General features: G+C 37.6%; 1 protein-coding gene and 1 non-coding gene across 2 annotated transcripts in view; one reads left to right on the top strand and one right to left on the bottom strand.

The window, feature by feature from the left end:
• The window catches only part of Cdh6 (cadherin 6), a 49,818-nt gene extending 36,989 nt beyond the window's left edge, over positions 1-12,829 (bottom strand). The window contains exon 1 of the mRNA XM_076856181.2: positions 12,602-12,829. Within this exon, the coding sequence (XP_076712296.2) occupies positions 12,602-12,829 (228 nt within the window). The remainder of the gene's footprint in view (positions 1-12,601) is intronic.
• Positions 2,613-2,746, top strand: LOC143400583 (small nucleolar RNA SNORA9). Its single transcript, XR_013091494.1, has one exon. It is a non-coding gene; the product is annotated as a small nucleolar RNA SNORA9 (small nucleolar RNA).
• Positions 12,830-15,572: the final 2,743 nt, after the last annotated feature.

Raw genomic sequence — 15,572 nt, 5'->3', positions numbered from 1 at the left:
GGACACACACACACACACACACACACACACACATGCATGACTTGTTTTCTCTTCTTCCTTCTCTCTGATACTCACATGCCTAGGAAAAATTATTAAAAGATAAAATGTAGACATTTCAGACATGATGATTCAAATGGGAATTTAAAAAAAATGTGTTCCTTAATAGCTTTTCCTAAAATGTATTTTTCTTTCTTTTTTCTTTTCCTGCATTACAAGAGATTGAACCCAGGACCTCCTCACACATAGCTAGGAGAGAGCTCTACCACTGACCTATATATCCCTATCCCTAGCCCTTTAAATTGTACTTCCCTTGAAAGGAAGAAAAACATGTTGGATATTCTTATATGCTGACTCTTACTTAGGATCTAAAAAGTTAAAGCTCTATCTTTATAAAACAAATAGTTTGCTTGAGGGAGGGACTATTTCTTACTCAAACTCATAACTCTCAAGCATTCCAAATGTGCACACTAAATGATGATTAAATTGAATTCTGTAACCTGCTTATACAGTCAAGGAAATAATGGTAAAGAATTCTAGGAAAGAAGATTATGGGCTCATTTATGAGTTTGTCTTGCTTTGAAACCAGCTGTAAGTTCTTAAATGATTTCAAAAACTCCTTTTGTTTTTTTTTTCCTTAAGGAAACTAACAGAAATGATCAGTGAAGAGGAATGGGCACTGTCCCATGGCCATGCTGGCCAAAGTGTCCTCACTGTGATGCCAGTGGCACAAACTCCAGTGCTCTACACCCACCTCCAGCTTCTGAGCAATCATGTCACTTCACTGGCCACCATGTCTAAAGAACTCTCCACAACTTTATCATCTTCTTCATTTTGTGGCATAAGGAAGATGTTAGATTCAACCCCATGGAAACAGGTGGACTCCAGCCCAGTTTTGGTTTTCTGCTGGCAAAACCTTGTGTCCCCTGAACCCATATGACATTCTGTTTTCTCTCATGCAAAAGGAATGAATCATGCTCAGCTGGAAGAGCAGTTATGCAGATGGATTGAGGAACACGCGGGCATCTGAGTGTTTTATAAACTGTACAGCCTGATAAAATGTGAGAAAATATTATCATTGCTCCTTATCTCAGTAGAAGTTTCCTGCAATGAAACTCTGAAAAGAAAAAAAAAAAAGTCCAAGATGCCTCTTTGCCTGCCAGGGAATGATCTCTCATTTTTTTTTTTTTGGTCTCTCGGGCATCCAGTAACTTAACTTCTTCTTTTGTAGGCGTCACTCACTGGTTTGTATTGCAGTCAGCATTTGGATGGCCACATTGCCATTTCAAACCTCAAGCAAATGATGTCTCCATTGTTAAAGAGGAGATAGGACTGCATAAAGAAGTCAACTCTGCCTGGTCACCTAATTTTCTGGGTTTGATTTTAAAACTCTCTCTTTTTAAGAACGGGTAGATAGGTCATCATGGAGATAGTAACTTTAATACAAAGTGAAAAGTCCCTCCCAATCCTTTAATGTAATACACATGGTTGGGAGAATAGGCAAAATGTTGAAGATACAGATTGGATAAGAAAAATTATGCTTTACCTGATTTCTAAAGGGAAGTTGGCTTTCTGTAGAGTATATACCTTCATTGCTCCCCTGACCCCACCAAGAATGAAAGTAACCAAGAAACCAACCTAGTCAGTCCACCCTCAGTTTCCAGATCAAGTAAGGAAATGAGCCAGATCCTTATGTTTTAAAATAAAACAAAACAAAACAATCAAACTTGCTAAAGTTTTGAGTAACTATATTTTAAAGTAGAACTTTCTCTGCACATTTTCATTCATGTTTCTTTTCTAAATTATACTCATAAAATAAGTGGTAGAGCTATAATGAGATTATTTTTCAGAAATGATTCTTTTTCTTGTGAAAACTCTCAATGTTGATTAAAAGATACAGTTGATTAAAAAAAGAAGGAGAAAGAATTGGCCTCAATAGAGAAGATTTTCTGTTTCTATATTTATCATATTTCTTGTGTGTGTGTGTGTGTGTGTGTGAGAGAGAGAGAGAGAGAGAGAGAGAGAGAGAGAGAGAGAGAGAGAGACAGAGAGAGAGAGAGAGAGACAGAGAGAGAGAGACAGAGAGAGACAGAGAGAGACAGAGAGAAACATAGCAATCAATTTCCTCAGGTCTTAAATGATTATTTCTCTTTTACCGAACACTTGAATTGTCTGCACAATGTAGCCTCTTAGGAATTTTAAGAAAAAGAAATTTGCTTTGCATTGGCTGGCTCTCTTTGACTTTTTCTTATTTTGTATATAACTTTCCTCTACGATCCTAAATATCTGATTTTTATTTGTTAAAGCCTCAAAGGAACCTACTTTTATGATATGCTATTTTATTTGTTACTGCTTAAATATTTTAATTTTTCTTGTTAGTTTATACACATACACGAGTGTTGTCTTTGGCTTTTCCTGCTTACACCGAGGAAGCTTCACTTGCTTCCTACTGTATCATATTTGTGCCAGTTTGATGTGAAATTTACAGAGGTATTCTCCAAAGAAGGAATTTTATAATAAATTTGGTTTATACATTTATCATCTAATGAATACAGCCTTCAACTTTAAGACTTTGGATTTTTGGTTGTCAACCCGACACAAAACACTATCAATGGGAGCCAGACTCTAGTGTGCTTGAGTCTGCAGTGACCCTATGCATTCCTACAGTGCTTGCCAGAACAGGGTTGGAATGGGTTTAGGCCTTGCCATGCTCTATTCAGAGCAAGGTCATAGGAAATAACAAAGCAAAAACACCACCACTATCAATGGTATGCATATGAAAGCCTTGCATTACAAACTGGGAGCTGTGGAGCTGTAAATATAAAATGGTAGTTATAGCTAATATTATGATTTTATACTATACTTGAAATTGGCTAAGAGAATAGTTTTTAAAAGCTCTTACCACACAAACACACACACATATGGTAACTATGTGAAATGAGTGATAGGTGAATCAAGCTTGTATGTAGTAATAATTTCACAATGTATGTCAGAGCATCACATTAGATACATACAATTTTTATTTGTCAATTGTATTTCAGTCAAACTTAGAAAAATTGGAAGGTGACTTTCAGATGGGAAGGTGGATGTTCATCTTTTGGGATCACCTATAGCTTAATTCAAGTGGTATTTGTCTGACTTCAACGTGTAAGAGCTATCTTAGGCACTACCCGGGAATATAGAGATCAGTAAGACTTGTAGTCTAGGGTTTTGCAGAGTATACAAATATATATGTTTTCAAAAGCTAAATTCAATATCTTAAGTAAAATTGAAAGAATAGCCTTGGGACTGAATACAAAACACTACTTGATATAGTTAAAGTCGAAATTCATTCTTAAACAAGGAATTAATTATTTTGTTTTGTTCTTGAGAAGATGAAACATTCAGGTAAGTAAACAATGAAATCAACACTAATTTCCCCATAATAAAACTTTGGTTCAATAACAGGGAGTTTGTGATATTAATTTTAACTTAACTATTCTAACAAATCAAAACATTATTATTCTCCAAGTGCAAGAGTGATCTTGTGAATGGCTGGATGCCTGAAATTTTTTTATTGAAAACAAACAAGACCTAACCAGATACTCACATTTCATTACAATTGAAAGAACCTAACCTCAGGTTGCAGTGAAATGCGATGATATTTTCAAGTGACATGATTAATAGTCAGGTAATGTGAATGTGGTGTGCATTTTATTTCTATTTTGGGTGGGATAATAGAGACAACGTCATATTTCCTGTGAGCTCAGCATGCTGAATTGCTATGGGTGAATCTCACACCTCAGCTGCCTTGGCCGCTCCCTTCTGTCACTGGCCCAGGGTATGTCACTTCACAACCCTGGAGCCCCTGGAGTCACCAAGCATTCATCTTCCTTTCTCCATTCTCTGTTTCTCCCGCTCCTGGAAGGCACACTTCTAGCAGGGTGTCTTCCTCCTTCAAGTCCTTAGTAAGCAGATATGCCAGGCCCTTGCGAGTCCTTTCTGTGTATTAACTTCTTTAATCCTCACCTCCATAATTCTGTCACTTCCCTTTAATAGTTGAGGGAAAGAAGAAGTGAACTAGCTCACCCACTATTCATCAGCAGTGCCTGGTTGGGGTCCAACATAGGCAACCTATGCTGGGCACTCACATTCTTTAGTGAACAATTGCGGAATGAATCAAAAGCATTTTCTCTCCCAATCTATAAAAATGCCATAGCTGAGGTAACCTCTTACCTCCAATCTCTGTTCCCTCTCGTCAGCACTGCATCCCCCACCCAAAGTCATGCTTTTTGTTTTGCCCCCTTTACTGCCCTCAGGTTCTTTGAAACATACCAACTCACCTAAAATATTTATAAACATATTTCACACATGTATACATTTTTATCTTCTAAAATGCCTCTTTTCTGTTGTGCATATATATTCTCTATGAAGGGAAAACTGGAAGAGACAATAAATATTTTTTGTTTCCTATTTTAGCATGCATTTTTTTTTTCTTATTTCAGGTGAGTAATTTCAAATCAGATTCCTTACGCTGGCCTTTTAGACTATTTGTCACTTTTACTTATTTATCAATAATGGCAACAAAAAACCTCTTTCTTATTCTCTTAATGGAAATTTCTGTGTTTCCTTTTGACTTATTCTTCAGTGCCAGATGGAAAGATACATTTGCAAAGGATAGGGGTATATTTACCTTGCTTACAAGGATTCTGTTTCATTGTCATCTTGATAACTGACAACATAAAGTCTTGTAGAAGGTGGAGTTTGCTACCAACATGCTACACATACACAAAAAAATCACCTCCTGGAGGTAACAATGGCTCACTGACTTCTTGATGAGGGCTATCAAAGGAAGAGGCTATCACTGAAAACCTGTTTATTTCTGGCAAAACATGGTTGTAGTACAAGGAAGATATCTTTTAGTTTGGCTAGAGATGTGAAGGCCTCCAAAAATTCAGTTTATAACTCTGGCTATAATATATCTTTGGCTTTTCATGTTACTGAGCATGAAAAAAACCGAAACAAACTGGTGGTGTAAGAATTTATTTACAGTTGATTACAAATATGTAAGGAATTTATTACTTGATTTTTAAAATAAAATTCAGTTAAAATTATAAATAGGGAGATATATATATATATATATATATATATATATATATATATATAATTCTAATTTGTTATATAGAAGTACAATTCATATTGTACATATAGAGCACAATTTTTCATATTTCTGGTTGTACACAAAGTAGAGTCACAGCATTCATGTCTTCAGAGATGTTCTTAGGGTAATGATGTCCATCTCATTCCACCATCTTTCCTACCCCCATTCTCCCTACTCCTCCCTGCTTTGCTTTATCTAGAGTTCATCTAATCCTCCCATGCTCCCCCACCCCATTATGAATCTGCATCCTTATATCAGAGAAAACATTCAGCATTTGGATGAACAGGGATTTTGATTTGAAAAGAAATATAAACTAGGTTATCGGCATTCTGCATATTTATATTCCCATCTAACACGGAGGACACAAAGTATGGCAAAAATGGAGAACTCCAGTCAAATGAAGTAATTATACAGTTTAATAATTGCACCAACAAACTTTCATCACCAGTAAAGAAATACTCAGCAATATCTGTAGAATAGATTTCAGGAGAACCTGTCATAACCAGTATGGGGTCTCCAATGACCCTCAACAATCTCTAGCTCTGTTCAACTTAGGGAGCCTAGCTACATCAGCAGTAAAAAAGACGGAACTCTTAACTCTCTTTTATTCACCTTGATCCCTCCATTTTGCTCAACATATTGAATTCAAGCAGGAGGCTATAGGATTCCACCCACATAATGAAATGGAAGTTGGAGGATTTGGGATCTTGTCCTTATTTGAATCTTTATATGTTACCGGGCTCTTTCTACAGCCTGGGTGGCCTTTGGGTTTATGACCAAGGTCAGACAGTCTAACTTTTCTGCTCTTCACATGAGCTACCATGCATAGAAGGAGGTTTAAGAGTCAGAAAATTGCAGCTACACAGGACACTTTCTTAGCATCAAAAAGCAAATTGAAGCTTTTGTCATTAAGAATGTGAAATCAGTTGCTCAATAGTGAAAATAAAATGAGGATTGCTGCCAATATTGGCAGTTGGTAAGCGACGTCATGAAACATTTTTAAAAAGTATATTCAATGAGTGAGCGTGTGCACCCACTCTCTTTTAAATACACTAACCAGTTGAAATATAAAAATGTTAAATGGCTGAGCATTAAATTTAAATGATGAAGAAGAAAGATGTGCCCAAGGCACTTGCTCTGACTCAGGGAGAAAAGATTATTGCAGGTCATTGAACTAGAACAGAAGTTTATAGAAGGTTATCAAGGGAAAGAAAAAGACTTTAAAAAAAATCACAATGTCCAAAAAGATCACTAATTGTATATCTAATTTTAAAATGCTCACATTCTATAACTATTTTGAATATCACTGATGTGTTCTGGAAATTAAAATTAAGAAAAAAAAGGAATGTTCATAATAATAATACAACTGTATTTGTATAGCTCTTTGAAAGTAGTATTTAAAAACAATTCTTTTTCTCTTAGATTTCAGACAGTAGATTCTCAGAAGATATTTGTGGCATTGAGTGGAACGCCATCACTAATGCCAAAGCATGTTCTGCTGTTTTTTCATTTTGGGCTTCAAAATGGATCTGTGAAGCAGTGGACATACTATGAAAGGGGAAATAATGGAATTTAGGTGGTCAGGCAGTGCAGTCTCACTACCAGGGTCCTAGCATCAGGAGATCTTAGTCTATAACACTCGACCTCTTGGCTTATTCATGTGTAAAACAAGGATATAAGTAATACACTGAGGTTGCTATAAAGATCTGTCTTAGTCTGTTTTCTCTTGCTATAATAGAATACCAGAACCTGGGAATTCTATAAAGAAAAGGGGCTTTACAGTTCTGGAGGCTGGGAAGCCCAAGAGCATTTGCTTGGCTTCTGGTGAGGGCCTTGTGCTGCTTCAAGTCATGGCAGAAAGTGGAAGGACTGGAAGCACGTGTAAGAGAGAGGGGCAGGGAGTGCTGTACACTTTATAACAACCTGCTTTTGTCATATCTAACCTACTTTCATGGGAATTATATGAATCCCCTTGCAAATGTGACCCAAACACCTCTTTAGAGCCCCACTACCTCTTAACACCATTACAGTTTAAATTTTGGTGGGGACAAACCATATCAAAACCATAGGATCTAAGAGAGGATACCTTTGAAGCACTGAGCACAGTATCTGGGGCCCAGCCACACTCGGTGAATGCCAGCTGTGACATCACTTTAATCTGTTGCAGCTGTTTGAAGTGACACGTGCCTCAGATTCCTAACCACCCATCTAATTAATGCTGGGAGCTCTCTACTCAAGCTGGGGCCTTCTCAGAAAAGTGATCATAATATAAGAATAAAAGAAAGTGATTCTTTAACATCATCATCTTTTAACTGTTCTCGCAGAAATGGATAAAATATTGCTTCATGTTTGCTAAGTTTGGATCAGATAATTATGGGAACAAATAATTGCCCATCCCTAATTTTAAAGGTGCATATGGACGATGACTTTTATTTTTATGGGCTTTTAAAACATGGCTGTCTAATTAATTATCTTGAGAAGAGTGACTTCCTTGAATTGGTAGATGTCAATTTTAAAGACTTAAGAGAAATGCATATTGGGAAAACCTGCACATTGGAGCCTCAAATAGAACCTAAAAATTCATGATATTAAAACACCACCACCACCACCACCAACCTATCACTGTTTTAGAATCCTACCAGAAGAAAACCATTGCCAACTTCCAAAAGCTAATGTCAGAAAATACTTATGAAAGTAGAGTTCATTAAATTACATAAAAACAGATGTCCTTGTAAGCTACTAGATGTAAAAGCACCTCGAACACTTCTAATGGAGTCATGTCTTCTGAGTACATTGTGTGGAAGGAAGGTATAAAGAACACTAGAAGATAAGGTGCAAGAGACTTCACCTGGGGCTGCTTAATAACAACAATGTGCAATCTTTAGCTTGAAGTTAGACCTAATTCTGAGATTTTAATACACTCATGTTTGTATTAGTGAATGCCCACACCTTCAAAACACAATCCATGTCCACAGCTACCTTTGCTCTTCTTTTTGTATTGTAATCTTAGACTACATATCAATCATGATCAAGGAATTGCTATATTATGTAGAGTTTGCAAGGATTTCTTAAAATTTGGTATTGTAATGTTTCCCTCCCATTTTTCTATTAAGTTTACATGAGCCAGAGATAACCTAAGTGGATTCTGTATAAAATCAAATACTCTTCTCTTTAGTCCCTGACAAGAAAACAGGCTCTTCTTAGTTTCTGGTGTCATCAGGGACACTTCCACTGGCCTGGTTGTTCAATTTCTAAGCCTCTGACTCTGGACCTTTAGCTTCTGTATCCAATTAACTAGGAGATAATGGCAACTCTCCCTCCCTCTGCAGTGTGAGCTAACACACCTGATCTCCCTTTAAAATGGGGTTCAAACATCAACTCCTCTAGGAAGCTCTGTTGAACCCCAAAGCCTGGTGGGCCTCTTTCCTTTATATTTCTGAATCACCACAGATGCCCGTTTTATCACCAAACTTGCTGCATTTTGTTATTATGATCAGCAAGAATAACATCCTAGGATTGTGGTTCTCAACTTTTGTAACATATTAGAATTACCAATACTTAATGAAAACCTCACTGAATCAGAATCTCTGGGGAGGTAAGGCCCAGGCAAAGTGTTTTAAAAGCGGCATTTTTCAAATTTTATTGTACCAACAGTTCACCTGGGGTTAGGGTTAAAACACAGATTCTAATTTTATAAGCTCTGGGGTGGGGCCTGAGGTGGTATATTTTGAACAAGCTCTCACAGATACTGCTTATGCTAAAGCACCTCAAAGTTGCCTGCAAATGGTCATGCATTTTAGGAAAAATATCCTTATCTATATCTGTATCTATGTTTATATCTTATGGTCACAAACTCTTACCCAGCACAGGACTCCTCTCCAGTTACCTCTACCTGCCATCACCTTTTTGTATGAGTGGAATTGTTGAGATTTTTCTCATAAATGAGAATTTGGTTCATCAGTATTTCAGCTACAATTGTTCTTCACCACTTTCATCTCAGGGAACGCATTCTCCCCAGCCCTACCTTTTTCTTGTTTCCCCTCTCATCTCACTGGTTGTGCAACACAGTGGAAGGCTGAGAGGCATCAAGACAGGGAGAGGAAGCAGGTCCCACTGCTTTAGCTTGGGCTTCAGCTTCTAAGCACACTCTTGTCTATTTCTTTACATCATTGGACCTGGGATTCCCTCTTTGGCTCTCAGGACCTTCTCTGACCCCCCCTTTTCCTCTCGTACCCCTGAAAGCTCTCTGCTCCCCACTCCCATCTCATATTTTCCTTGCTCCACCACAGTCACGGCTATCTCTTCTGACTTACCCCAAGATAATATAAACAAAATGTTTGTAATAGAAAATATTTTTCTTTGGAATTTAAGCTCTATGTGATCAACAGCATTACTTTTCCTCAATTCACACTTGTATCCTTCCACACACTGATCAGATCAATCTTCTCTGTTTTAGGCAACCTTGTTAGGCTCTAGGTAATTATTGTTTAGTAGGGCTAATGGCAAGATTGAAGCCTTTTTTAGTTTTTTTGCATCTTATGTTCCAACCTAACTAGAGTCCCATGGTTCCCGTAGTGTGTGCCGAGGCAGCCTGGGATGCAGCAGGAAACTCCTCTGAACTCTTTTAAAAAGTTCATGGGACAGATAGGCACATATCACCTCCATCGGCCCCCTTGAGAATTACTGGTTCAAGTTAGTTCTCAATTTCTACAGTAGGTGGTGCTGCACTCCATTGGATGATGTCATTTGTAACCCAAGTTTTCCATAGTGGCTGTGATAAAAGCAACCGCAGTACAAAAATCATTGTGGAAAAGGAAACAAGGAGGGTGGTATCAGATCTGACTGAAAAGTTGTGCAATGCCCAAGAAATGCATATATTCCATTTGTAAGTAACTGTGGTTAAGAGTGAAATAAAAGTATTATTTTTTTTCTGTCAATTAAGACATATTATTTTTTTTGAAGAGTTACTAGATTGTTAGAGCAGAAATACTAAGTTGTTTGAGCTTGTTTAATACATGGAAACATTGGGTGTTTCTTTTACCTTAAGGCCACTGTGAAAAAGACCTTTAGAGAAAGTTTTGGAACCTCTGCTCTAGTCTAACATTGTCCTAAAAGTTTCCTGACATGGATGATATGAATTATTACATCAGGTGTCTATTTTATTCCATGTCAATTAAAGGTGACCAAATGGCCACAGATGAGGGACACTTGTTTCTCTTTTTTTTTTCTGAAAAATGTTTTTTCTTCTCCTCATGTCTTATAACTACGAGGAGCTGAGGGAGGGGCAAGAGGGAAGAGCAGATGATGGTGAGGTAGGGAAATTTTTCAAAATATCCACGTGCGACGAGTCTGGTTAAAGCTATCACTGCAAAGGGATTTTACCATTATCCTCTACATTTTCCACCCACTGAGATTTGTTAATTACCCCATTTTACTTCTGCAGTGATATAGAAGTCAATGTTCCACTCGACTGCATTGCACATATGTTTAATAGAGCATATACAATGAATTTTTCACCAGTAATAGGAGTTTCTTTACACACGTATTGTGTGCTAGCCTATACTGCCTGTCTCAAACCACCCTGCAACTCCACCAGGTATGCATTGCTTCATGTATGTTCTAGATGAAGAGATAAAAACCTGGAACAGTTAATAACCTGCCCTGGGTCACAGTGGCAACTGGCAGCACAGGGATGCTACTCGGATCTGCTTGAGTCCACAGCTTGCAACTTTTCCCCATGGCAATTGGACTTCTCACAATTATAACTGTGAAACTGATTCTTATGCAGTTTTAGCTGCCGCTGCTTCTAGTATTCTGAAATATCCTGAACTTTCTTTAAGAATATGTGGCATCATTGACATAACACGGCATCACAATTTGAGAAGAAAAGCAGAAAAGAAAAAAAGTGGGGGAAGGGGGGGTCAATCCTTTAGACAAAGCACGTTTTAAAACTTAATCTTCTTTGGCAATAAGATATTTGTGCTGTAAAAAGTGCTTTAAAGAATTAAAGATTTTTTTTTTTTTTTTTTTTTTTAACAATTAACCACCACCCTATTAACACAGTGTTTTTCAAATTTCACAAAGGAAATGCAGTACAAGTAAATGAACTGTCTTTCCTCAGTGGTCACACAGTGTGTGAGTTTCACAGCAAATCCGTGGCTACATCCTTGGGGGATCTATGTTGATGATGTTCACCCCTTCACTGAGCACTTCCTTTCCTATTTTATTCCACATTAATAATTCACTTCACTGGAACATTGCCTGGTTATCTCAGCCTAAGCCACGGTCGGCTTTTCTCCTTCATTCATAGTGGTAAATACTTAGAATATTTGCACACAGTGATTCAGGGATATTTGATCACAGATTGAAGTGTGAACATGCAGCTCTTGGAATCGGCAAGACTTATTCTATTTGCATGATACCCTAATAGAGGCGTTCAAAAATAATTGCTATGATAAGAAATGAAGACATTTTGTATCTGTATTTTTATGTTCATTCTCAATTTGTTTATGTAAGGGATGCGTATCAATACTTTTTCCTCATCAATACCACCTTATGGAACGCAGAATCTGCAAAGCATAAGCCCACATTCCTGGCTTTTCTTTTACCTCTTTGCAGTATGCAGATATTCTGCAACAGGAAGGTAGGTGATGATACAATTTCAGTGACACTCATGATGACAGTCAACCCAAGCTGCTTCTCTGACTCAGCTCCAGGAATTGTAAGGGCTATAATAAGCCATGCCTCCTCACTCTACTTTCTAGAGTCAGTAAGATGGTCAGAAACTGTTTAGAAATAGCACCTTTACATAACCATTTTTTCTCTTTTGTCAACCTGGCTACAAGTAAATCATAAGAATTTAAAACATCTCATTCTTGCCAATTACCTGAGATTAAGGCTAAATAGTTACCACTGCCAAGATAACCACCACATCTGACCCATGGTGCTGGGTTTTGCCAACAAAAATCTTCATTTGGTCCAGAACAAAGCAGGCGTCGGTAGCAGAGTTAAGAAATAGTTAATTTGAATTTGGCCAAAGACTCCAGCTCAGAATGTTAGCTTTCAGATGAGGAAAAGGAACCCACCTCTCCTTACAGCATAATCTCTCTATTCCTATTTCTAATCCACCCTACTTTATAAAATAGCTGGACCCCATTTTTCAAGCTAAAGTAAAAATTAAAGGATTTATGATAATCCTATGCGGATGGTTGTGGGCGTTTCATTTTTCACTGAAGCATTTTCTCTTTCTTTGTGGCACAGCTAACATTTCTCAGCTTCTTGCTACAGTCTTCTTCCCGAAACTACTCAAGTAGGAAAAAAAAAAAAAAAAAAAAAAAGTCTTACCAGATAAGCAACAATTCTCACTGTACTGGGGAACAGTTCACAGCCTCCCCGTCTATTTATGAGAAGTAACTTCTTGAGGCTTTGAAACCCAGAATGTGAAAGCGCGCACAGGAATCCTACCTTGCCCACGTACTGATAGTCCGATCCCGTGTACTCCTCCAGGAGAAAGAACTGATTCCACATCCAGCTCCTTTTCGAACGATTCAGCTCATTTTTGCTGTTTCCAGAGAGCTCCAGGGCCCTTTTCTTTGCTGGGAAACCACTAGTCCTCTTAGATAACGGAGTGGAGAAAGTTGGGTAGGGCTGACCGACCCAAAAGAGCAGCAAGAAGTACCGGTAAGTTCTCATGCTGATAGCACCGTGAGTCCCGGGTAGCAAGACCCCCCTCTCCTTGAAGCGCCTCTTCTCACTGCACGGTATCCAGCCTCATTCCTCCTTTCTTCCTTAATGTTCTTTGCTTGGCTCTCAGAGGATATCTGGAAAGAATAATAACATATCAAGCATTTTTAGAGATGCTTAAAATTCAGTGTTAGAGCAAATAGGCTGGAAAAGGGGGGCAGAAATTTGAATAGCAAAACAACAACAAAAAAGAGTTGGCTATCAATTTTGAAATGAGGAAACCGGTCTTTCAGATATGCTAAGTGGAAGGCATGTGCCGGTAGGAAGCTGCTGTTTTTCTTCTTTTCTATCACTTAAAAATCCTATTTTAAGTAATAGCGTTGCTATAGGTCAACATGCCAGAATGGATTATTTCACTACTCTTTTACCTTGGACTATGTGGGCTGAGATCTGGTTAGAAGAAACGAGTTTGTGTTTCTGATTCTATTTGCATATTTATGCTCGTGAAATCTAAGGCAAAGAATACCACAGACAATTTAAATTCAATTGAAAGTGGATAATGTTGAAATTTCGGGAGGATGTATTGCGCACCTGTGTTGTGCCAGGCACCAGGCAAGGCAGAACCTATTCTGCAGACTCTTGGCTGCAGAGATGTGCTGTGTTGGAACAGTTTGGGTCAAGTAAGGTTGGAAAAGACAGTTCCCTTTTCTTCACAGTGCAGGTTAGCATATTGAAGTTTCTGAAGGGATATTTTACACCAATGACAATAAACCTATTTAATTCACATTCTCCAGACTGGACCAGAAAACTATTTTTGCTCTTGAGATTTATTTACATTATAGGATGAGTCAATGAACAACAGATAGAAATTGTATTTACAAGCTAATAAGAATTAAATGATCAATTCTATTCAAAATCATTTAGGAGATCCTGAGATTTTTTTATCCCCAAATTTCACTTGTATCTTAAGCAATCACATATGTATATTAAAATTGGTCAAACAGTTTCTATGTAATTTTCACAGATGCATCAAACATATCTAAGAATCACAGTGAGGACCACCAACAGCAAGATCTTCAGAAAAGTCAGCTATTATACATGTGGGTAATAATTTTCCATGGCAAATATTAATTTTCAAGAATACAACCTACCATTAAAAGATCCTGGAGTCAGACTGCTTGGCAAAGATCTCCCAACTTGAGTTACTAGCTTATGCTTAAAGTTGATTATGCCTGCCTTCTTCCTGAACTTTTCTACATATCTGGGGTGGGGGGGGGACAATCTAACAAAATACTCTTTTATCTTACTATTTTATTGGTTTGAAATCAGGGGCATTCAACCACTGAGCCACATCCCCAGCCCTATTTTCTTTCTTTTTTTTTTTTTTTGCATTTTATTTAGAGACAGTGTCTCACTGAATTGCTTAGTGCCTCCCCATTCCTGAGGCTGGCTTTGAACCAGAAATCCTCCTGTCTCAGCCTCCTGATATCTTACTATTTGATGGAGGAAAAGCATTTTATTAAAAAATATTAACAACAACAAGGAAGTACTTTCTAGGGTAGGATATAACAGTAATTGAACTGCTATACTCACTCTAAGCCATGATAAAGAAATATATTTTAGGGAATTTGATCCGCCTTTTTAAAATTTTAATGTCAGGAGAGAGTGGTTCATTTTATTCCTATTATTCTATCACATAAATGTATACATGACCATTTTTCCCTCCAGCAGTGAGTAATTATAACCACCTAACAAGTGGCTTAGTGGAAGTTTTCTGTTGGAAGATAAGTGAAATATTTCATGATGTTCAGCATTTTAAAACCTTTTTTCCATTATTATGCATCTTCTTGACAGTAGGCTGGGGAAGTTGAAAATTCTACAGGTGAGTAAATTAGTACTGTGTCAATTAGTCACTCTGGAGAAATGCCAGGCAACAGTATCCTTGTCATTTTGCAGCCTTGGTACAGGTGTGGAATGACTGACGATCAATTAGGTAACGATGATTCTTCTCTCTACTATGGATGGGGCATAGAGGGGACAAGAGGGCATATGGAGAAAAGCCCTCAAAAGACATTTATTCATTTTTAGAAGTAGAGATTACACTGAGGTTGATTCAGCACAATTACATTTTTCTTAATTTCCTACATTTTCTATTATTTGCAAAGACAAATCCTGCAGTGAAGAATTACACGTCTGCTGCTGCACTCTGTGTGAGCCCCATGGTGCTGGCAGGAAAGAGGGATGCAGAGAATGGAGGCGTCAGCTGCTTAAAAGGCTGGCTCCTAAAGGCCATTTTAAAGAAAAATCGATCCCTGTGGGTGTTGTATGCAAACTCTACAAGCTGTTGCCACTTGAATATTAAATATTAGTTCTTTTTAATATCACAGATACCAAAATGTCAAGTATTTCATTTTTTTCTTTGTTGGTAATGAGCTTTTAAAGTGATGCAAATTTAAGCAGTGTTTCCAAGTATTCTATAACGTCTAGTTTGCTATAATCCAGTTCTTCTTGTATCAACTTGACAGGGTGAGGCCTTGTTAAAAACTCAATATGCAAAACTGAATACCACAAGCCACTCACATTTGATGTTAGCTTTTTTGAAGGGCAGATTTATCTTGAAATTCTATGATTAATAAAACCTCTCTAAACTATTAAATATACACATCTTTATAACATTCTATCTTTTTAGCTTAACAATCCCCATTTAATGCTTCTTAATAGGCAGGATTGCATGGTGATTAAGATTATCAAT

Source organism: Callospermophilus lateralis, chromosome 5 (genome assembly GCF_048772815.1).
Source record: "Callospermophilus lateralis isolate mCalLat2 chromosome 5, mCalLat2.hap1, whole genome shotgun sequence".
NCBI classification, from domain to species: domain Eukaryota; kingdom Metazoa; phylum Chordata; class Mammalia; order Rodentia; family Sciuridae; genus Callospermophilus; species Callospermophilus lateralis.
The sequence above is the reverse complement of the archived record's forward strand: the minus strand, read 5'-3'. Positions and strand labels throughout refer to the sequence as shown.